Source organism: Ochotona curzoniae, unplaced genomic scaffold (assembly GCF_017591425.1).
Source record: "Ochotona curzoniae isolate NIBS_2020 unplaced genomic scaffold, NIBS_Ocur_1.0 contig_4148, whole genome shotgun sequence".
Taxonomy (NCBI): Eukaryota; Metazoa; Chordata; class Mammalia; order Lagomorpha; family Ochotonidae; genus Ochotona; species Ochotona curzoniae.
The window spans coordinates 3316502-3339247 of NW_024466146.1; the positions used below are offsets into that span (position 1 = coordinate 3316502).

The following is a 22746-nucleotide window of genomic DNA, read 5'->3' on the forward strand; positions in this document are numbered from 1 at the left end:
ATAAAAGATTAGTTTACTTTGGCTCAGAGATTTCCTGAAATCACCATATAGTTTTTTTTCATGATAGCATTTTCCATGAACTTTTTGAATGCGCTTTCCTCTTTTACATGCTTGAGTACTGCAGTCTTTGTAGAAAACAGAAATTTTTGTCTGTTTTATGTTTTAGTGGATTGCGAGTCCCAGTAAATAGAAGAAAATAAATACATTTAAGTCAGTGAAAACAAATGCATTTGAGATTTACTTTATCTGGAAGAACAAACTTGAGCAGTAAAGTTATAAACCACATGTTATTTTGTTATCAGCTGTTGGAAAAGAATAGCTATACCTTTTAAACTCCTATGTACATAACCTTGTAGATATAATCAATGTAAATTGGCCAATTACTAGAGACTATATGTAATGAAGGAACTCATTTTCAACATTTGCATCTTCTTAAGTGACAGAATCTTCCATGAATATTTAATAGGACTTCCTTAGGTACATAGTTATAATGCTCTTACCTACAGCTTTCAGAGAAGTGATTCCATCTGGTCTAATTTGGTCCTTACTCTAGTGTCCCGGGACCCCATGGAACCCATCTGCTGCAAGGAGTTGGAAGGATGGCCTCCTGTAAGGCTTAGTTATCCCTTCCAAACTTTACAGCTCTTTTAAGATTTCTCTAAATAACGATACCTCAAGTAATAGAAAAATCTGGAACATGGTGCTCCTGAGTACCATACTGGCACAAATAACAAAAACAAATCAACAAATCGCTGCCTATGGCTCTGTATGTTCATTACGCCCCCACCTTTCTTTCTTAATTTCCTTTCTTTCCCTGGAATATGTGAGAATGCCAGTGGGCGGGTGTTATGATGCATTGCTGTCTACGCTGTGGGATAGATTCACATCATCCCATCCAAACAAAGTACCAAACTCAGTTCATTGTCCATCCTGAGCAGTCTGGTTAGCAGAGTCCCCTCACCAAGGAATCGATCGGGAATAAAAACTGGGGCAAAAAGCAATTTTTATAAGGACATTACCAAAGATCCATTTTTAGTTTCTCTAATATTTACATGATTTCCATGGGGAATGAGCAAGCATTTGACTCTCAGCTGGTGAGAATCGCTGTGCTACCCGTAAAGATTAAAGAGCATCGTTTCTTATAAAGACAGCAAACCAATGTGCAGGGTATCTTTATTAAATTGAAAAAAAAGACAGCTATTTGATCTCCCAAGTCTGTGTTGTAGTGTGTCAAGGTATTTGTTGTGTGCTCATGCCTTTGGTGTATCCCCCTGTGGAATAGCAGTTGCCCTCTGGTACAACAAAAAAGCATCCACAACCTTAAAAAAGGTCGCAATATTGCTCAGACATCCGAGTAAATCAAATAGTTAGATTTGACAAGAATACCAAAATGATTGTTTCAACATTATAATGAAATTTTAAAAATCTGAAGGAGATACTTGGGAAAAGTCAAAATACGCAGTTATTGGTTTTTTTCCCCTCCACATTACCCAGATGTACAAGGTACATAAACAGTTTTGATGAGAACCTTGTAAAGAATTCATAATGAGCCCTTGATTGAATCAAAATCGTTTTAAACAGAAACATGTTTTTCAAAGGATGAGCTTGAGGTTCAATTGTAATTCTATTTGAGCCTAGAGACTTGGTATTAAAAAATGGGTTATGACCTGGTTTTGCTTTTCCCTTCCCCAAAACATTTTCCTCCCTGCCGCCAAGCTCATCTTGGTAGAAGCAGAATATGTTTAAAAATCCATTATATTTTTTATTGGCTGGGACACTAATGGAGGGCTGCACGACAGCTCTATTTTACAGGCTGAATACTTTAATTAGGCTGGTTACTGATCAGTTGTTGGGATATCGATTGTGTCATTTATCAAAGAGCTGAGAAAACAGGAAAGAAATATTTTTGTTCTTGTTCTTATTGTTAAATCAAGACACTAGGTATTGCAAGGCACGTCCTCCTTCTCCTGTCTGCAAGGGCTCCAGACTCAGTGGAGGAGCAGCTTGATTCCTGTAACAGGCTCTGTTGGACTAGCAGCATAGAAACAAAATGCATCATGGCGTCTGGGGATCATGTTCCGAGCCCTCACCAAAATAAAAGAATCTCTAACAACTGAAAGTGTCTTAATTATTAAGAATGCATAAAGGCAATATTTTAAGTGTTTGGCTTAACTAGGTAGGAACTGAATTTTATAACACAGAGGAAAATTGCAAACCAAATGACTGTGTTAACCAAATGCCTGTTTTTTGTTTTGTTTTGTTTTGTTTTTTAGAAGGAAAGAGCTTTGGGAATCTGATTTGTGTTCTTGTTTTTGGCATGTTGCTCTCATGAATGGTCAAGGGAATGGTCATAAAATAGTTTTCCAATTATTTAGTTCCTTGAAATCTGTTGGGGAGACAAATAATATGAACGAAAGCAAATCTAGTTCTCTGTGCCTTTTTTAAAAAAATTAATCAATCAATCAATAAAAAATAACTGAAGGGTTATGAACTGTTACCTGCTATTTCTTATCCCTTCTCCACCTGTGGCTTGTTGGGCTCTCCTGAATGCACAGTTTGAAAGAAACTGACTTTATATATGGGTAGTCAAAGTAGACAGTGTAAATATGGGGGAGTGGCAATGGGGGAAGACCAGTCAGAAGAACCAAGAACCTGGCATTGGCCTGCAGTTTGTTTTAGCTCCTGGCCAGAGAGCTGAGTCTACAGTGGGGCACACTCATGGCCTTACAGTGACAAATTGTGTGGATTCTGACTTGTCCTCTAGCATATGCACATAGTCACAGGGAGAAAGGAACTAGCTGCTTGGCAGAGAAACACCCTTTGGCATGATCTAGCTTCTTATGTTGACACTGCCACAAGCTGTACTCCCAGATGGAGGAGAATTTGAAAGAAGCCAGTTGTAAGTAGGGAAAAGAATCATTAAGTTAATCCTCTGTTTTGTTGACTACCAGCACTTTAATCATTAGAACTACATTGTTAGTATCGCTGTTGTTGTTGTTACTTTAGATTCAAAGATAGTTGAACTGATGGGGTCATTTTTACTTTCTGTGATTGAGAACTTACATGCAATAGACTTACAGCATCCTTCATAAACTGGTCATTTTCTTTCAGTTGACCAAGTTAGAAACAAACTTTTAAAAGTAAATGTAATTTTAATTTTCATCTCTTAGGAGCCTGCAGAGAGTGGGGCATTCTCCAAACCAGGCCTTGAGAACTGTCAAAATGCTGGGATGACCACCTTGAGGCGAAATGACAGCAGTCCACTGCAACCGTTTAGCACATACAGCCCACAAGACAGACAAAGAGGTATGTGTCCATTCGGTTTTGCCTATTGCAAATGGGATAAGAGGAAATCAAACAAAGTTTCCTGAAAAAAAAAAAAAAAGAGTGGCAGAGCAAGCTAATTACACAAAGTACAGACTTTGTAGCTTACAGACATGAACACTGAGAAATGGGTGGGAGTGCTGACTCAGAACTTGGGAATCCAATTCCTGGCAGGGCCTCCAGTGGAAGTGACAGTTTTTGTGCTTGCTGCCCCAAACATGTAGGGTTATGTATAAAACAAACCATGACTGGGGAATCAATGATGGCAAGCTGTTACTCCTACTTAAGATCTAATACTGTAAGATACTAAATACTGAACTTAAAAAATAAAGGATGGGGCCCGGCGCAGTGGCGCAGTGGTTAAGGTCCTCGCCTTGCACGCCCAAGATCCCATATGGGCGCCAGTTCTATCCCGGCAGCCCCGCTTCCCTTCCAGCTCCCTGCCTGGGGCCCAGGAAAGCAGTGGAGGGTGGCCCAAAGCTTTAGGACCCTGCACCCGTGTAGGAGACCCGGAAGAGGCTCCTGGCTTCGGACCGGCATAGCATTGGCCATTGTGCTCACTTGGGGAGTGAATCATCGGACGGAAGATCTTCCTCTCTGTCTCTCTTCTCTGTATATCCGCCTTTCCAATAAAAAAAATAATAATAATAAAAAAATAAAGTATGGTCTTGTATCAAACCACAAAGTGATCATGATATGATTCATAAGTTTATGCTTGAGTCTAAGATGAGGTTAGTAAGTTGCTAAATGCCATGACCGAAGACTGCTATGTGATGAATGGAATGCTCTGTTATTTTGCCATGCTCTCTTCCCCTTATTATCTGGTATAGGTCATATTTTTTTTTCTAGTAGTGTTCTAGATGTAAAAAACTTGGGTGTCACCCAAGAATTCTCAGTGGCTTACACTGGCTTTGTTAAACTATACATATACATGTATGGATGCATGTGTGTATGTATGCATGCAATTTTTATGTAGAGAGACAATGAGAGCAGACAGAGGCAGAGAAATGGACTCGTTCTCCAAGTGCCTGCACCAGCCAGGGATGGATGAGGAGGCAGCCAGGAGCCCAGGACTCAGCCTGGGTCTCTCATGTGGGTGACAAGGACCAACGTTTTCAATCATCATTGATTGCCTTCCAACATGCATGTTAGTACGTAACTGGAATGATAAGCCAGACTGGAACATGAGTCCAGACGCGTGGAAGACACCAAACACCGCACAAAAAGCCTGCCTCCCTTGATACTGCTGTGGAAGTCTTTTCATGATAGTAAGCATGTTTTGTTAGTAGCTGACCTTCATTTTTGAGGATTCTTTTGTTTTCTTATTAACAAGTTAATTATTTTTAATTAAAAATTAGTTTTTAACACATTCAATATGTATTATAGATATAATCCTAAGCACATAATGGCATTGCCTTCTTCCTTCCCTCCTTTCCTTCCCTCTCATCCTCCTTCCAACTTTATTAATTTTTTTAAAGATTTATTTCTTTCTTTTTATAACAAAGATATACAGAGAGGAGGAGAGACAGAGAGGAAGATCTTCTGTCCGATGATTCACTCCCCAAATGAGCACTGGGAACCAGGAAACTCTTCCGGGTCTCCCACACGGGTGCAGGGTCACAAGGCTTTGGGCTGTCCTCGACTGCTTTCCCAGACCACAGGCAGGGAGCTGGAAGGGAAGTGGAGCTGCCGGGATTAGAACTGGCGCCCATATGGGATCCCGGCGCATTCAAGGCGAGAACTTTACCCGCTAGGCCATGCTGCCAGGCCCAACTTTATTAATTTTTGAGAAAACATTTCATTAGTTTCTATGTTTAAAATATTTTGATTTATATAATGGGAACAAATTCGTATTAGTCACACATACATCTTTAGGAGAATGTTGATACTTCCTACCTTGCCCTCCCACCCAGTCTCCACCCTCCCTTCTGCCTTTTTTAATGTTTCTGTGAAGTTTTACAATGATTCTTTTCAGCTTATTTTCTAAGAAATAAAAAAAAACCCTCTCCAAGCAATTCAACAGTTAAGTGGAAAAAACACTGTTCCTCCTGAGTGTAGACAAGGGCTGCAAATGATAGCCAGATCTCAAGCTGTCGGTTTTGTTTAGTTCCATTATGTTTTTTTTCTGCAGAAGTACTCAATATTTCTTTTCTCATCCTAAGGAAATTAAAAGTTTTTTTCTTAGCTAAGCCTGACCTGCTTCTGCAGCTTTCAGTCACAACTGCCGGTGAATGTGTGGAAGGCACTGCAGGTTTCCTCCAGAAAGAAGCAGCCTTTTTTCCCCTGTTTTTTCAAAATTTGTATGTCAATGTGATCACCATATTTGGCCTTTTAAAATTTTTTCTCATGGAAGCTGTGCTCCAGTGACTAAGTATGGGTCTTCACTCCTAATTATAGCAAAGGTATCCCAAAGAACATTGAGCATGTTCCCTCAAGGTGCTCAAAATATTGACGCTATGCCCAGTGCAGTAGCCTAGTGGTTAAAGTCCTTGCCTTGCACATGCCAGGATTCCATATAGGTACAGATTTGTGTCCCAGCAGCCCTTTTTCCTATCCAGCTCCCTGCACGTGGCTTGGAAAGCTCGAGGACAGTGCAAAGCCTTGGATCCGGCACCTGCATGGGAAAGCTGGAAGAAGCTCCTGGCTCCTGGCTTTGGATTAGCTCGGCTCTGGCCATTGTGGCCACTAAGGGAGTGAATCTGCAGGCAGATTCACAGGAAAGAGTGATACAGGCTAAATTATGGACCTATGAAACTCTTAAATCTATCTTTGACAAAAGGGTGCTGAACTCTGGCACTGTCGATACCTACAGTGTCAGGATAGCAGAGTCATCACTTAAATAGCAGAGTCATGGACTTGTGACAATTTATGAAGGACTATACTGTTGTAATAACATAGGGGAATTAGTGGGTGGTGGAAGGGATTTGGAGAGAGGGGAAAGTGAAATCTGAGAGCATATGGAACTGTCTCATAAAATAATAAAATAAAAAAGAAGTAAAGTATGAAGTTATATCTTCATAGATGACAAAGTGAAATCCCTTAAAGCACATGTTCAAAAAACACGATGTGCTCCAGCTTTGAATGCTCAGACTCCATCTCTCTCCTGCAAAGATGAAGACCTGTGAGGCACAGGTGACCATAGGCTACCGCAGGGAGGCTTGTCTGTTCTCCAGAGAAGTCCAAAACAATGTTTACACCAGGAGAAAACCATGCAGATTAACTGCCTCCTCTCATAAGGAAACCCAGTTCTTCCCCTGTCTCCTCTAAATGCTCGCTCTTTAAAGTGGAGATGTCTCTCTTTCCCTCCCTTGAAGGTTAAGCCTATCAAAAACATGGACACGTTGTTACAGGTAACAGGTCTGTTACCTTAGGAAAATATTGTAACCAAGTTAAAGACCATGATACCCTTGAGGGATTGGATGATGGTCACCTCTTCCAGATGTGAGCATTGTGGCTTCTGAGAACACAGAGAGGTTCCTAAGTTCCAGCTGCCTGGGAGGGGCTAACAGATCACAAGTCTTAAGGAACCTGAATGTTGATTCACCGCTGCCAACTTCTTAAAGCAGAGCCTGTAGGAAAACATATTAATTTGATGAAGTATAGTGTCTAGTGAGGAGAGGAACTGTTACAATCCAAACATGAACATTTTATTCCCTTTTTCCTTTCCTGTGTATATTTAAGAATCCAATGTTGATATTCTGTGTTCCATCTATTTTTGTAATAATAGTCTATACCACCCACTGTTCCCTGGTTATTATTTCTTTTTTATTTCTGTCAAGATGTTATACAGAGAAAAGCATTTTTAGAAATAACATTTGTAGAAATTGTAGCACCAGGAAAATCACATTTGTATTTGAGCGTTGCTAGTTGGGTCCATAGTGAATACATGTGGTGTTCCAAGGTGGTAAGAAGGGGAGAGGTGTGTCCTAGGAGGTTGCCAAAGCCTGTTGTGCATTTGAAGGGTGATGAAACGCAGCCACCCTGTGCTTCCTGAGGAATCCAGCCCCAGCCCAGGTCCAGGATTACACACACTTGGGAGACCATTTTCTTCCACCTCCTCCTCTGTGCTCTTCTGTTTTCCCTTCCCTTTTGGCAAGTGTACCCCCAGATGAATGAACGTTAAGTCTACCCGACATCACCCACTGAGTTACCTTGTGTCCACATCTCGAATAAAACAGTTGGTTCTTTCTCATGTTGTACTGGATCCATATTTGCCCAAGACCCTTACAGAGGAATCTAGCATTGATGTATCATTCCAAAGGTGCACTCCCCTGGGAAGCAGTGTCCATTCACTCCTCTGTAACACATAAAGTACTAACTTTGTAGGCGTGACCAGATTGAATGATGGTTCCCAGTTTCACTAACGTTAGTTGGACTCCTCCATTATACAGAATGGAGGAGTACAAAGATAGTGCAATGCAAAGAATAACTGCATTCCACACGTATTTCAAGACTATTCACAATAGCAAAGATATAGGATTGTCCTGGTTGTTTATCAGTGAAAGGATGGATAATAGAACTGATACATACAAATAATGGAATATTACTCAGCTTATTCTTTACAAAAAGAATAAGCTTCTGACATTTGCAACAAAATTAATTAATTCACACATCCTGGTGCTGGATAAAATAAGCAAGAACTAGAAATATCATTTTTTCTTATATGGAGGGTAATGTAAGTAGTGAAAGTGTGTGGATGGCATAGTGTTTGATGCACAGATACCTGTACGCATAGTCTTCACTGAAGTGTAGCATCATTTAAGAATATATCCATGCTTCCTCCTTTATGATCTTTGTGATGAAATTCACATTATGGGATACTAATATACCCACACTTACTTTTAAAAATGTATATTTATGCAAGAGGCATATGTGGCAACATGTTAAACATGACTATCTGTGTACTCATTAAAGTCCTCATTAAATAGTTTTCTTTGAAATATTTTAAACTAAAACAAAAATCTTGGTTCAAATCAGGGGTCAGCAAACGTTGTTGTTACAGGACCACATGGTAAATACCTCACACGTTTTGGACCATGGAATCTCAATCCTAGCTCAGTTCTGCTCTCAGAGCACAAAAGCAGCCACGGACAAATACACGTACAGCTGTACATAACTGTTCTACTTTACAAACAGGGTAGCAGAGCAGTTTAACTTGCTCATCTTTTTTCCAATGTCACAGTCTTTTCCACTCCTTCCTGACCTGGCCTTGGCAGCATGAGTCCTACAAAGGGAGTAAAAGATAATAATTAAAGAAAATAAATTGGGATCAGTGTTCTGGCACATAGAATTCAGCATCCCATGTCTGCGTGCCCGTTTGAGTCCTGCAATCTCTGCTTTCCATCCTGAAGTACCTGGAAAGATAATACAAGATGGCCCAAATGCTGGGCCTTTGTCATCGAAGGCAAGACCTGGGTGGGGTCTCAGAGACTAGCTTCAGCCTGGCCCTCGATGTTTTCAATAAATAAATGAATAAAATTTTTCAAATGAAATAGCCTCAATAAAATAGTGAACTACATGTGTATATACCCAGAAGAATGTAGCTTGCACACTCACTCAAATCTAAATAAGGTACGAAATCTAGGCTTTCATGCAGATAAAGAGCTTAGCAGATGTTTGGGGGTCAATAGAAAAAGAAAATATTCCTTTCAGCATCTGAAAGCATTGTGTGGAAATGTTCCAAGAGAATGGGTGTTGTGGCACAGCAAATTAAGCTGCAGCTTGCAACACTCACATCCGTTCTTAGTGCTTTGGTTTGACACCTGGATCTTTTACTTCTTATGTGGCATCCTGATGATAAATCCTGGGAATCAGAAGATGATTGCTCAAGTGCTTAGTCCCTTGCCACCTACTTGGGAAAAAAATGGAGTTCTGGGCTCCTGAGTTTGGATGGCTGCATTCCTGCCTGTTGTGGGCATTTAGGACAATAAACCAGTAGATGGAAAATCTCTGTGTCTATCTATCCTCTCTCCTTCCCCTCTTCTTTCTTTGTCTCCGCTTGAGGTGCAACTTGAGTGTGTGTCCTGAACAATTCTGTAGAGGTTTTCAGAGTTGGAAGCCAGGAGGAGGTTGTTTGGTTGTTGTCAGTGCCATCGTTGGAAGGGATTCCCAAATGAGTTGTGCTAAGAAGGGCAAGCCTGGCCCCAGATGACAGTCTTCTGGCTTCCAGTTGTACATAGGACCTTTCCTTCTGCTCGTGGTCGTTTCTCATTATGCTGCTCTACACGCAGTGAAACAACATGGAGCCCTTGTCACAGGTCAATCAGATAGCATCACTTAGTTTTGAGTGGCAAACGGAATTAATTAAACTCTTCTTTTTAATAAACTACCCAACCTCGGGTATTTTCTAATAGCCAGAGAAAGCCCAGTATTAGAGGTGATGATTGTAATGACACTTGAAGGAGCTAGAGAGAGAGAGTTGTAGAAGAGTAGAAAGAGGCTAAGGAAGACACATTTCTGTCTAGTAAGAACAATGTGTGTAGATAAATATAGGCGACCCTTCCTACCTGTTACTTGCACATTCCTTGATGCAACCAATTGTGAATTAAAATTATTTGTAGAAAAAAAAAACAGCAACAACAACAAAAACCATCTGGATATGTTTTGAACATATATAGGCTTTTTGTTTCATTATTTTAATTTTAAGTAAAATAATCTAGACATGAATTAAAGCATGTAGAAGATTGTGTAGGTTACACGCAAATACTATGCCATTTTATATAAGCACTTTTAAGCATCCTCAGCCCTCATTTCTCAGAAGGGGTATAAAAACAAGCTCCTATGGATACTAAGGGATGGCTGCAGATGATAGCTCAATAGATCCAAAACTGGAGAATTCACTGCCAATGCAGCATGTGGTGTTACCCAGGAATGACTTTGCATGATATTAAGTAATGGCTAAGCCTGAAATGTCAGTGCATAAAGAGAGTAAACTCTGTTTCTTGATCACAAAACAGCCCAGACACATGTTGGCTAGAGAATTGGACTGTGCCTTATTGGCTAGAGAATTGGACTGTGCACTAATTAAAAAAAAAAAAAAAAACAAACTAGGTTCCTTGCATTGTGGGTTGTTCAACTTGTAAGCCCCGATGATCTGGTAGCTGGATGGTGGTTGGGGAAATCAAGAGAAATCGAGAGGAGTTGCACCCTCTCTTAGCCACTGAGATTGGGAGTGACATATGCCATGGCAACTCACTTTACACTAGCAACATCTAGCAGGGGTGAAACAGGGTTGAGAAATGGCAGAAAGGAAGAGTGTAAGCGCAATGACCTCCAGTATTCTCTGCCAGTCTTTCAGAGTTCTGACAGATCCTAGAGTAGCCTTGAAGAATTCTTGGGGAATGCAGGCATTGCTGTGCGAGTGGGACTAAGAAGAAAGGCCGGGCTTTGACAGCTGGAGAGAGTTTTGCAATTTTTCAGGCAAAGACACTGAGTCAGGCAAGTCCAGGGGTATTATCAGAGGGCAGCGGAGTCTTGGGAGTTTAGGAGATGAGGTTGTTTACAAGGGACACAGTCATTTATTCTATAAGCAATGAAGCTGTAGTTTTCTTAGCAAGCAAAGTATCTGCCCACATCTGTGACTGTCTGCAGTGTAGAACATGGATTGGAAAGTTAAGCATAGAAAGTGTTTAGCCAGCAGAAAGGAGAGATTCCTGGTATGTCTCTTACCCTTTACTTATTATATTGCATTACTGCTTTATCTTTGTCAGGATATCTTGCCTTTGATGGCCTGACTGCTGCCAAAACTACCAAATCACTCTGTCTCTAGGGGCCCCAGAGATACCAGAGGCCCTCATTGGCTGACTTTGTGCACCGCCTTTCTTTACCCAGATCACCTCCCTGGGGGATGTTGGTGCTGATACTATTGCCTTCATTGCAGGCTAATCCCTTGAGCAACTCTGAAGCAAATACTTGGTGATTGTGCTCAATGGGATTCTCTAGAGAAACAGAAGAAAGAGATTGGGGGTAAAGATTTGGTTGAAGATTGTGAAAACAGGCAAGTCCTGATATCTGCAGGGTGAGTCAGCAAGCTGGAGAGACAGGAGAGCCAGTAGTGTGACTGTTCTGAGTCCCAGCATGGACATTGGGCATCATGGTTAAGACACCGCTGGGACACCTGCATTTCACATCACAGCACCTGATTCAAGTCCCTTCCTCTCTGCTCCTGACCCCACTTCTGCCAACACACACTCTGGGAGGCAGCAGCTGATGGCTCAAGTACCCAGATCCCTGACTTTCCTGTGGGAGCTCCAGACAAAACCCCTGGTGTCATCTTGGACCAGTCTTGGCTGTTGCAGTCTTTGTGGAAGTGAACCAACAGATAGAAGAATTCTCTGTCTCTCTCTGGTTTTCTCTCAAATGCAATGAAATTAAATAAGTAACAAGACAAAAATGATGTAGTTCTGGACTGAGAACCAGGTATGGTTAAGTGTGGTTTCAGTGGGGAGGCTGCTGTGCTTGACACCTGACACGAGTTGATGCTGCATTTGGAGCAGGAAGGCAGGAACAACCCAGGATCTTAGTACAAAGGCTCTCAGGCTAGAGCACTCTCTCTTCCTCAGTGGAGGATTAAACTTTTTATGCTGTTCAGACTTTCTACGGGCTCATAGAATTCCACACCCTTTTAGAGACTGCCATCTGCCTTATCTGGTCTCTGGATTCAGTGTTAATCTCATGCAAAAACACCTTCACATAAATGCCCAGAATACTATGTATGTATCCCATGGCCCACTCAGGTTGACACATGAAGTTATCCATCACAGTGGTCATGTGGACAAATCAGAATTCTCTTAGCAGCAGTTCAACGTTCTTCTTATTACAACAATTAGTAGCAGAGTCTACATTTTTGTCTCGTCACTTTCATAAAGTTCATTATGAAATAATCTACGTGTACACAGCACTGGCATTTATGTAATTCCATTTAAAAATGTACCATCGTATTTTATCCATATACTCTTTTTTTTTTAAGATTTATTTTTATTGGAAAGGCACATATACAGAGAGGAGAGACAGAGAGGAAGATCTTCCATCCGATGATTCACTACCCAAGTGAGCGCAACGGGACGATACTATGCCGATCCAAAGCCAGGAGCCTCTTCCGGGTCTCCCACGTGGGTGCAGGGTCCCAAAGCTTTGGGCCGTTCTTGACTGCTTTCCCGGGCCACAGGCAGGGAGCTGGAAGGGAAGCGGGGCTGCCGGGATTAGAACCAGCGCCCATATGGGATCCCGGGCGTGCAAGGCGAGGACCTTTAACCACTTGCGCCACGGCGCCGGGCCCCCATATACTCTTACATTGTGACTTCATAGATTAATAAACCGAGGCTTGGAGAGACTGAACAATTCTCTCATGTTCATGCAGCTGAAGGAACTAGGATTAGAAATAAAATAGTTTTGCTCACAAACCACATTATTTTTTATAAAATGTTTATATTTATCTATCTGAAAGAATTGTATAGAGGGTGAAAGACAGAGAGAGATCTTTAATCCACTGGTTCACTTCCCCAAGGGGCCACAGCTGCCAGGGCTGAGCCAACCCAAAGCCAGGAGCTTTGTCTGGATCTTCCACCTAGGTGGCAGGGGCCCAAGTATTTGGACAGTTTGCTGCTGCTTTGCCCAGGCCATTATTAGGGATCTGGATTGAAAGTGCAGCCTCTGGGACTTCAACTGGCAATCATATGGAATTGCAGCATTGCCATCAGTGGATTTACTCTCCATGCCACAACAACACCAGCAAAATAATACATTCTAATCAGAATGTTTCATAATGGTTTATATATATATTAGTTGATATTGTTAGCTATACTCATGATGAATGTACATAAATGATGTACATGATGCTTAGCACAAGATATGATACACAATGAGAATATGATTGCAATAATATTCAGGATGCACGCCTGTTTTTTCCAGCATAGGCATAAACAGCATATATTTTTTAGTAGTTGGGAAAACAGAATTCAGATCTGTATTGCTTATAGGGACTTAGCCCTAGGTACTCTGATTATGACACAGATGCAAACAGAGTGAGATTTCCCCCTTCTGGTATGTCTAAGTGGTTCACAGACATATTGTATATGGTGATTTTAAAAGTGGGGTTTTTTTGTTTGTTTGTTTGTTTGCCACTAAAATGGATGCTTAAATCACAATGTAGCCCAGGGTAGTCACAATGGAGTCTTGTTTACAAAAACTTATGCCATGAAAGAGATGGTTTTGTTAAGTCTTCCACAGATCAAAGGTAATGTGTGAGCACTGGTCTTTCAGTGATGGACAAAGTAGTCAAGATGCCCAGACCTCATTGGCCAGGGTTGACAGCAAGTCACCAGTGCAAAATCACATTAATCAGCTTCCATTTCCTCATGCAGGGGAATTTTTTTGTTCACACATGATTCCTGCAGTTCCATTGTGAGGACTTATTTTTTCAAGGCTGGTTTATTTGTGGATTGGAGTTGTGTCTGAGAGATGGACTGAAGCAAAAGCAGGGGCTGAATGGTTATGCCTCGGGTTTACTGCAACTTCAGCTGTGTTTTGTTTATAGACCTCTTGCTGCCCCGTGATGGATGGGCCGGGAGTGAAGTACCACCTTCTCCACCACCACATCCTGGACTGGAATTGGGCCTTGAGGATTACAGTCACAGGTAGCGATAAAATGATCTATTGTGAATGCTTCTTGTGATGGTTTTTCTGGGAAAACTCGGCAACGTTATTTTAACTCTATTTCTTTCCAGAATGGAAATTTCATAATATCTGAAATTTTTTTCCAGTGAAAGTTTCTTGTAGTTAGCAGACTGTTCATGTTTTGTTTCCTAGAATTTATCAAGATTAATCTGATATGTTAAAATTCTATGAAAAATGATTGTACAATTTTGGAAAGTTTAAAAACTAGAGTGGGAGAGCTCAAAGAGAAGTTATGGGAACAGATGTGAAACCAAACTGAGAAAACATAAAGCTTAGGGAGTTTTAAATTTACAATTGGCAAACCCTCAAGGTGTTTTCAAAACAAATGTTCAAAGAAATGTAATGAAGTCTATAAATAAAGAAATACCATATATAATCTAAAATATTGAAAAGTGTGTTCCATATTATATTCATTCTATAATAGGAACTAATTTTAAAAATCAATAATTTTGATACTCACACAAGCATGAGAGAAAGATTTACTAAGCATGCATGCTAACTGACTAGTGACATTCATAGATTGTGTTTTTCTGATGAGTTCTAAAAATCATTAAATTGTCTCTTTGCTATTTTCTAAATTTATTATGGCTGTTAAAAACAGTAAGTTTCAATCTACTCTATGTCCCATGATAATCCTGTGAAATTCCATTTTTCTTTCAGCAATGTTAGTATGCTTTGTAATACAAACTGCTAAAAATAAAGTAACAAGACTTTAGCTAACTATTCAGTGGGACCTTACCTCTATTTGTATATCTCAGATTCTGGTATCTTTGAAACCAGGAATGCTACTCGAATTTTCTTTTGTGAACCAGATTCATAATCAAACTAATATTCCTGATCACTGTCTATGAAGGTCTCTTTGCGGAAAATGTGAGCAAATTTAGTGTTTTCAATCAGTTTCATTGCCTGATTCAATCCTGAATCGTAAGTGACAGTTTAGTAGTATAAAATAATTTATTTTTGTAATAATTTTGTGATCTGTTTTACTATCAATGCTATTTGGTTGTATAAAAATCCTGGGATGCTGTAAAGACAATTCTGATGTAAACCACTTCCGGCCCGGTTCCCTGCTAGCACACTTGGGAAAACAGCGGAAGATGACTCAATTATTTCCACCCCTGCACCCACAAAAGAGACCGAGATGAAGCCCCTGGCTCCTGGTTCTGGCCTGGCCCAACTCCTGTGATTGCAGCCACTTGTTGAGTAGCCATAGATGGAAGAGAGCTCTCTCTGCTTCTCAAATAAGTAAATATATTTTTTAAAGAAGAAGCTGTAGGGTAAAAGTAATTCCTAGGGCACAGGCACAAATGAAGATTGAGGAGAAATTCTACAGAAAGATGCTCTAGGTAACGGAAGCAAAAGAAAATGCTTCCAGATAAAGGAATTGGGAACAATATTGTGCTAAGAGTGGCTGGCGTTTGAGCTGAATATGCATTCATGAAAAGTTGGCTGGGCAAGAGCTAAATCCAAGAACTACGGGAATTTTAGAATGAAGGTCAGAGAAACAGTATGGCGGTGTAAAGTAAACGGATCTGCACAACTTGCCTGGGAATTGAGTGGCCAGAAGATGAAACATAGAGCACAAGGAGGATGCCTCCTTGTGAAGATCTAGTAAAAGCTAGTGGTGGGGCTTGTGCAAATAGCAGGCTTCACCAAAGCCAGTGTTTCAGTAAATAACATGGATCGGATAAATGAAAGAGGATTCATTTTCACTAGAATCCAGAATCCCTTTGAATGCGCTCTGGGAGCTTTGAAGTGAGAGCTACTGAAGCCCTGCCCTGGAGAAAAGAGACAGAGATTATTTCAGAGGAGAAACTATTGGGCAAGAGTGATGATTAAGATGTTACAGTTGTAGAATTGTTGGAATTGAGCAACTGCTCTTTCGGCTTCTTCAAAAATCTTCCCAGCTTTCTCTCCTTTCCTTTTCATTAAAGCACATTCCTCTGTGATCTTGCAAAGAAAATGTAGAGTTTATACTGACTCTCTCTGCTATGAATTTCTGTTCCAAGAACTACCAACCCCGTCTCATTCCCCCTGCCCCCTCTTGTTCTAATCCCTTTACTGGAGCTATTCTCAGATCTTAGCAGTTTTCTTTGCATTAAAACAATGATTTTTTTTCAGTCTTTAGTCTCCATTTTGCTGTATAGTATTTTATCATTATGGCATTCATTCTCTCACCCACCCACTCAAAAGTATGTCTAGAGTGCTGAGCCAACCACTCCATAGGAGGCGTTCAGGCACTCCAATGAATTAGAAGCTATATCTATCATAAAGAAAGGAGGAGGTGTCCCTAGGAGACAGACAGTTGCCTAAATAGGATATTACCTGTTAAATCTTATATACAATAGGTGGTATGAGCCTAGAGCTAGGACTTCTGCTTACAGGGGTCAAGGCAGATTTCACAGGAGAGGTAGTGTTTGAGATGCTTGTTGGAGAAAGAAAAGGGTGGCAAAAAGAACAATTTAGTACAGGAAAACCAAATGATGAGGGAAGTGAATGCATATTCTGCTCAATAGGGCTGAATGTTTGGAATCTCGGGGAAGAATGAAAGGACCATTGTCCTCCATTTCTGTCAGTGCCGTTCTATCCCGGAGATCAATGGAGGGTCCCAGTGTCAGTCGGGAAGGATGTCATGGGTAGGGGAAGGCTGGGATAAGGAGACCCATTAGACTGGGAACCCACAAGAACATGATGTCTGAGTGAAAGAGAGAGACAGCATGGGTAGAGAAGAAAGAACAGGGACATTTTGAAATGAAAGGGTTTGGTCTGGAGCCTTGAAACTCTCAGCTTCTGTGCTCTAATCTGTGACCTGCACCATCCTGGAGGCTGCTGTGTTGCCTTGGCGACCAGCAGCAGTGAGGTTTGGGTGCATGAAGCTCTGGATAAGGAAAGGATTGCGAGGGAACCCTGGGGTTGAGCAGTGGAGTCAATACAATGTTTAAAGCCCTGTAGAGGGTAGCAGTGGGGCTTTAGGGGAAGGTGCCATCTTCTAAAATGAAAAACATGTCTGACAGGAACAGTGAAAAATAAATTTGACTAAACTTCATACCAGGACTCTGAACCAAAGTGAAATCAGATTACTAAACTTATGTGCACTATTGTATCGCTTATTTTCAGAGGAAATTTTAGAATACATGTGTGCAAATAACAAGAAAATTATTAAAGGAATTATATTTTGTGAAATCTCAGGGGGAATTTGTAGCAAATCAGTAACAATACATGGAACACTACTAACAATTCACACAACATTTAGCTGTTATCTGCATGTTCATATTGCTTTCTTGCTCTCTCCCTCCCTACTTCTTTGGTTCTTCGTTCTCTCTGTCTCTACTTCGTGAACATGACCTTCATTATTTGACCACATTAACAGTAGCCAATTGTTGGAGTGTATCAATGAACATCTGAAGCTTCCTGTGTAACTTCTTTTTTTCAACCAAATTCCTCTCCTCATTCCTCTTTATTTTCAAGAATTCCCCTGTACATTTTGGCTGGCTTTTGTCTGTTTCACATTCTTGGTTTGTCACCCTCTTCAGGACACTGGCATATGTTTCATGCTAATCTTATTTATTCATTATGCAGCATAATTTGACATTGAGTATCATTTCTGTGTGATGGACTCTCGGGTTGTTCATGCTGAAAACACAGACTGTATCTGAGGCACGTCTCTGGCCTGCTGTCAACTTCTAACTTCCCCTAGCTTCCACAGCAGCCACTCAGCCATGAGCACATGCTAACTCCCTTCAAAATTAAACCATGTCATATTTTGTAGTTAATCATTGTGTCATCCTCTCACTCCAAGCAACTTCAATGTGGTAGAACAATATCTGATATCATGAGCCATTTTATTCGTATCATGTGTCTACCATATTTTCACATTAGCTAATTCAGTATGGCATTCATTATTTTGGTATGCTACGCACTTTCATTATCTATACTCCCATTATGTCTTCTGTTACACTCGCTTTCTCCTCTTTAAATATCCACCAATCTGCTATCAGCCTTTTTGTCTTATTTCCATTTTTATTCTGCTGAGAGATATTTACCTATTGAATGTTCTGAAAATTTACTTAGTCACAATTAAAATAATGGTAGAGTATGTGTGTGTAATGATCAATTTAATGGACATGTGCATTTATAGTATATTAACTATAATAATACATTATTATGTATAACATTCATACAAAGAAGTCTTTATTTGATCATGCTTAGCTATATCTAATTGGTTATATAAAAATATGCTTTATGTAGACAGCTATTAATTTGATGTTCTGTGTCTAGAGGAATTGTCACCATGTTTCTTAAAGGGCTAATGGGAATTATTGTTTCCAAAAGTGCAGAATAGCTAAGATCTCATCCTTAAAATGTCGATGCCAGTTTTGGTAACGTAATTCAAGACAATGAGTTAATCAATGTGTTACTGTTTTGAGTAGATTCCTGTATTTGACTTGGAGGAAAGCTCTTTAAATGCAGTGTGATCTATGTTTTAATGAGGAGTATTCATGCTGGTCCTAAACCTTCTGCCTGCAGGCTTTCATTGCAATGTTATAACATCTGCTTTGATGAACTATTTGGTACTCCTTTATTTCATAGTACGCACCACTCTGCTGAAGCTAAAAGCAAACTTAAAACGCAAGCCTCAGAGGGGGAGAGCAAACCTACAGTGAATGGGGAAAGGCACAGCTTTTGTTTCTGTGGATTCAAGATCCTAATAACTTGTGTTCAAAAGTGGCTACCATTTTAGCAGAAGCTTGGGGTTCTGGTAGTGGTTTTGCCCCTGGACAGCTGGGTGACCTTGGGACCACAGTCCTCCTCTTTGGACCTCAGGGCCTTATCTAAAAGATGAGATGACCTTTAATCCTTCCAGCCCTTAGAGGCTTTGATTCTCTGAAGGCCATGAGTCTTTCTGACACTAAACCCACATCTTCACAAGACATCAAAGGATGAAAAACTAAGTGCAAATAAGGGTCGAGTAACACATTTAAAGGCAAATGCTCCCCAACGCCAAGGCTCAGAGGGAAGCTCCTTTTCACAAAGATCTCAGAATCCTCTTTGACATGGACTGAAAGAATGAGACTGTTGCTGTTAGGCCAGGCCAAGTGTGGATAATGACAAGTAGGCTGAGGATTGCAGCTCACAATTTACATGTTTTCCCATTACTAGATACCTCAAGGAGCACACTTTATCCAGGGATTTCTACCTGGTTACCAATAAAGATGCACACGTGTGTGCACACACACTGTTGTGTAATGCCAGAGGGGACTTGAGCCTCTTGAGGAATTTCCATGAAAATATGTATGACATTTTTTTTGTCCTCCTTTTGAAAGCAAGTTTAAGTTTTTTGCCTCATGATTGATAGCATTGGATGAAGAACTTCAGGAACCTGGAGTGGGGTACTTCTAGGCTCTCTTGACTTTTCATGTCTGTACAGTTTAATTATTTTTAAATGATTTAATTTACCAAAACTCTTAATGTGAAATTCTTGTATAGTTTATGGAGTCTAAATACAGTGCACACTGTGATGTGAACTGGTCAAGTCAAGCAACTCAGCCTTTCCATGTGCGGTGGGCGCCGTCAGCTCCTTACTTCTGGCTGTTTGTACAGTGTAGTATACATTTCTGTGTAACCATCCCACCATGCTGAGGAATACCAGAACTTGTTACAAAGGCTATGTGTGTGTTAGTACCTGTTATCCAGCCTTCCTCAATCTTTTCTCCTCCCATTCTGCCCATATTTAATGATTTCATTGGCAAGTGCCTTAGGCCCTCCCCCAAAGACCGTTCTCATTTACAAAAGTAAAGAATTACCAGTAGAGGATTTCTGAGCTCTTACCACATCCAATGGCTCGCTCCCCAAGTGGACGCAATGGCTGTAGCTGAGCCAGTCCAAAGCCAGGAGCCTCTTCCAGGTCTCCCACACGGGTGCAGGGTCCCAAAGTCTTGGGTCGTCCTCGACTGCATTCCCAGGCCACAGGCAGGGAGCTGGATGGAACGTGGGGCCTGTAGGATCAGAACTTGCTCCCATATGGGATCCTGGTGTGTTCAAGACAAGGACCTTAACCGCTATGCTATCATGCCAGGCCCCTAAGTATTTTTAAAGCCCTTATTCTGTACCAAACAATAGTCTCCTTCGTATTCAAAACTTAACTCATTGTAATATCTTATCATTTAGTGAGAGGGATAACAGAATTGTAATCATTAAAATGAGTAAGGATGGTAAAGGACAGAGCTCCAATAGCTTGCCCAGGTCACACAGCTAATAAGTAACCGTGCCTAGATTTAAACTGGGAGGATTCACCCTGGTATCCCTGCTTTTGAGCACTGGGCTGTGCTGTCTGCCTTGGGACTTCCTCAGTCTATCCAATGTGTTATATTAATGGTGCTTCATTTCTTCACTCAGCAATATTATTGCTGCATATTAATTTTGGTATTGCTGCAAGGCAATATTAAATATGCATGACTGATGAGTCTAAGAAAAAGATTAAGCTTATTTTTGCAATGTTCAATTTAAAAGTTAAGATTCTGTAGTATATTTTACAAGAGTTTCCATCCAAAACATTTATCCTTGTTGTGACTTTGTTCTTTCAAAAGTCACTGACTATTTGAGAAATTCAACCTCAGTATTTCCAAATTTCCTAGGGATGCTTGATTTTGAGTTTTCACTGAATTTGAGATGATCAGATAAAGGCTGTATTGTGAAGAGCCATTTTTACTTTCTAAACAGAAGAGAAAATAGCTGATTTATTTTATGTAAAGTATGTGTATTTAATTTATTCCTGGATCAAGGTATAAGGCATTAATTGCTTTATATAATCTCTTTCATCCTCAAGCAAAGTATGTAAACTATTCTAGGAGACAGAAAATTCTTTTGAGATTGACTACAAGCAGTGGGAAGCCTGGGGCAGGCATGTGGTGTGTCTCGTGTGTTAACTGTCAACTGTGCTTTTCCTGTTATTTCCTTTCTAGGGTTATTGATGAGCAGGTGATCTGCTCAGCATTAACGCTAGTTCTAGAAAATAGGCCTAAATTAAGTAGAAAGAAAAACTCAGGCAGCCATCCGTCACTCAACCAGATGGTTTTCTCTAAAGGCCATAGCCCTTTCCCTTGTTGTCAAAGGGAGGGCTTGCCTTACTTTCTTTAGCATGACGGCCTTTGAAGTAGTGGAGGTTACCAGGTTCCTCTTGCCCCCTGAAAGTTAAGAGATATTATGCAGCAGGATCCCAATTAGCAGAGACCATTGAAGAGTAAAACACAAGATTAGCCAGAGAATATTTGACTTAAATTGTGCCGAATGATAAAATACATGGAAACTGAGTTGTTGCAAATCAGAAAAGAAAACCAAACTTCAAGAATTGGTTTAAAGTATGTGGCTGGGAGCTACAAAGAAAGGAGTGGTGGGATATGCTTATGATCAGAGCTGGTTGCCTCTCTCAAGATATTATTACCAACCTAAACATGGCATCCGCATTTTTATTTTAATTTCCACAGCGGTGGGGTGTATTCATCAATATATCTTCCAGACCAGAACATCACCTTCAGATCTGTGACACCAGCGCAGCAGGCTGAATCAATTCATCTGAAAGTCTCCAAGAGCATGGACCTTGGTAAGTGAGGAGCGGGTGACATGCAGGTCAGCTCTCTGGCTTCAGCCATCTGTCTTCCCAAATGTCCTGTTGTCTCTTCACCCAACCTACAGAGAGGAGGCTGCTGGAGCATAGAGGAAGGCACGATGGTCCTCCGATCTTCCTGTCTTCTCTCACAGCTGTAATTGTAATCTCCCACTTTGCAGGAGAAAAAGGGCTTTTTTTTTTTATAAAGTAGTCCATAACATATCACCAATACAGGATCCCTTCTGTAAGCTCCGACTGCCATGGTCATCTTTATCTCATCTGTCTTTGTGTTTGCACACTCACTTGTTGGCAATGTTTCCATACATGTTGTAGGACCTGCAAGGATAATGTGATTACATGAATCCACTTCCTTAGTGTTTCCCATAGTTCTCTATGTGTGATAGACAGGATGGGCACTAAGGAACTGAATCTCTCTATAAATGTCCATCCCCAAACCCTAAAACCCTGCTGGGGAACAGTCCACTCAGGTTGCCAGATTGAAGGCATCAGAGCACACTGGAATGGTATCTGAAAGACCTTTTGGAGGTTCTTCACCACGGGGAATTGCCAGATGACTGTTGCTACTGTCAGCTGTGTTTGTCAAGTGCTGGGATATGAGAACCTAGAAGACATCTCAGCCATTGAGACAACTGCTGCCCTGTTATTTCCTTTCTAGGGTTATTGATGAGCAGCTGATCTGCTCAGCATTAACGCTAGTTCTAGAAAATAGGCCTAAATAAAGTAGAAAGCAAAACTCGGCAGGGAAGGAGATACGGGGAGAGAGAGGGAGGGGAGGAGATTTAGAGAAAGGTTTAGGAGCAAAATAGTCATTGCTTACTGAGTGCTCAGAGAGCAGTCCCAGTATTTGCTCTCTCTCAAGGAGTATTATGTATTTCATTAGCATCAACAAGAAAATAGAATAATTAAAACTATGTGCTCTTCCAAACAATAGTGCTTATTTGTTACTCATTTACAGAAGTTATGGAGACTGCTCAGTCATGATGAAACAAGAGCAATTGCTTGTATTTTCTATAAAATAACTGAGTCACTGGGATGCGTTTTCTCTAATCACCTCAAGTGAGAGACAGATAGAAACGTTATCAAGGAAGCTATGGTGAGCACTGTTCCGAAAGTGTGTCCTC

The 22746-nt window shown here is 40.8% G+C and overlaps 1 protein-coding gene across 4 annotated transcripts in view; it reads left to right on the forward strand.

Moving 5' to 3' along the window:
• The window catches only part of PARD3B (par-3 family cell polarity regulator beta), a 991411-nt gene that overhangs the window by 573082 nt on the left and 395583 nt on the right, over positions 1-22746 (forward strand). For all 4 annotated transcript variants that reach the window (XM_040984532.1, XM_040984535.1, XM_040984534.1 and 1 more), the window contains 3 exons: positions 3171-3306; positions 13859-13958; positions 21483-21598. In XM_040984532.1, the coding sequence (XP_040840466.1) occupies positions 3171-3306; positions 13859-13958; positions 21483-21598 (352 nt within the window). The remainder of the gene's footprint in view (positions 1-3170; positions 3307-13858; positions 13959-21482; positions 21599-22746) is intronic.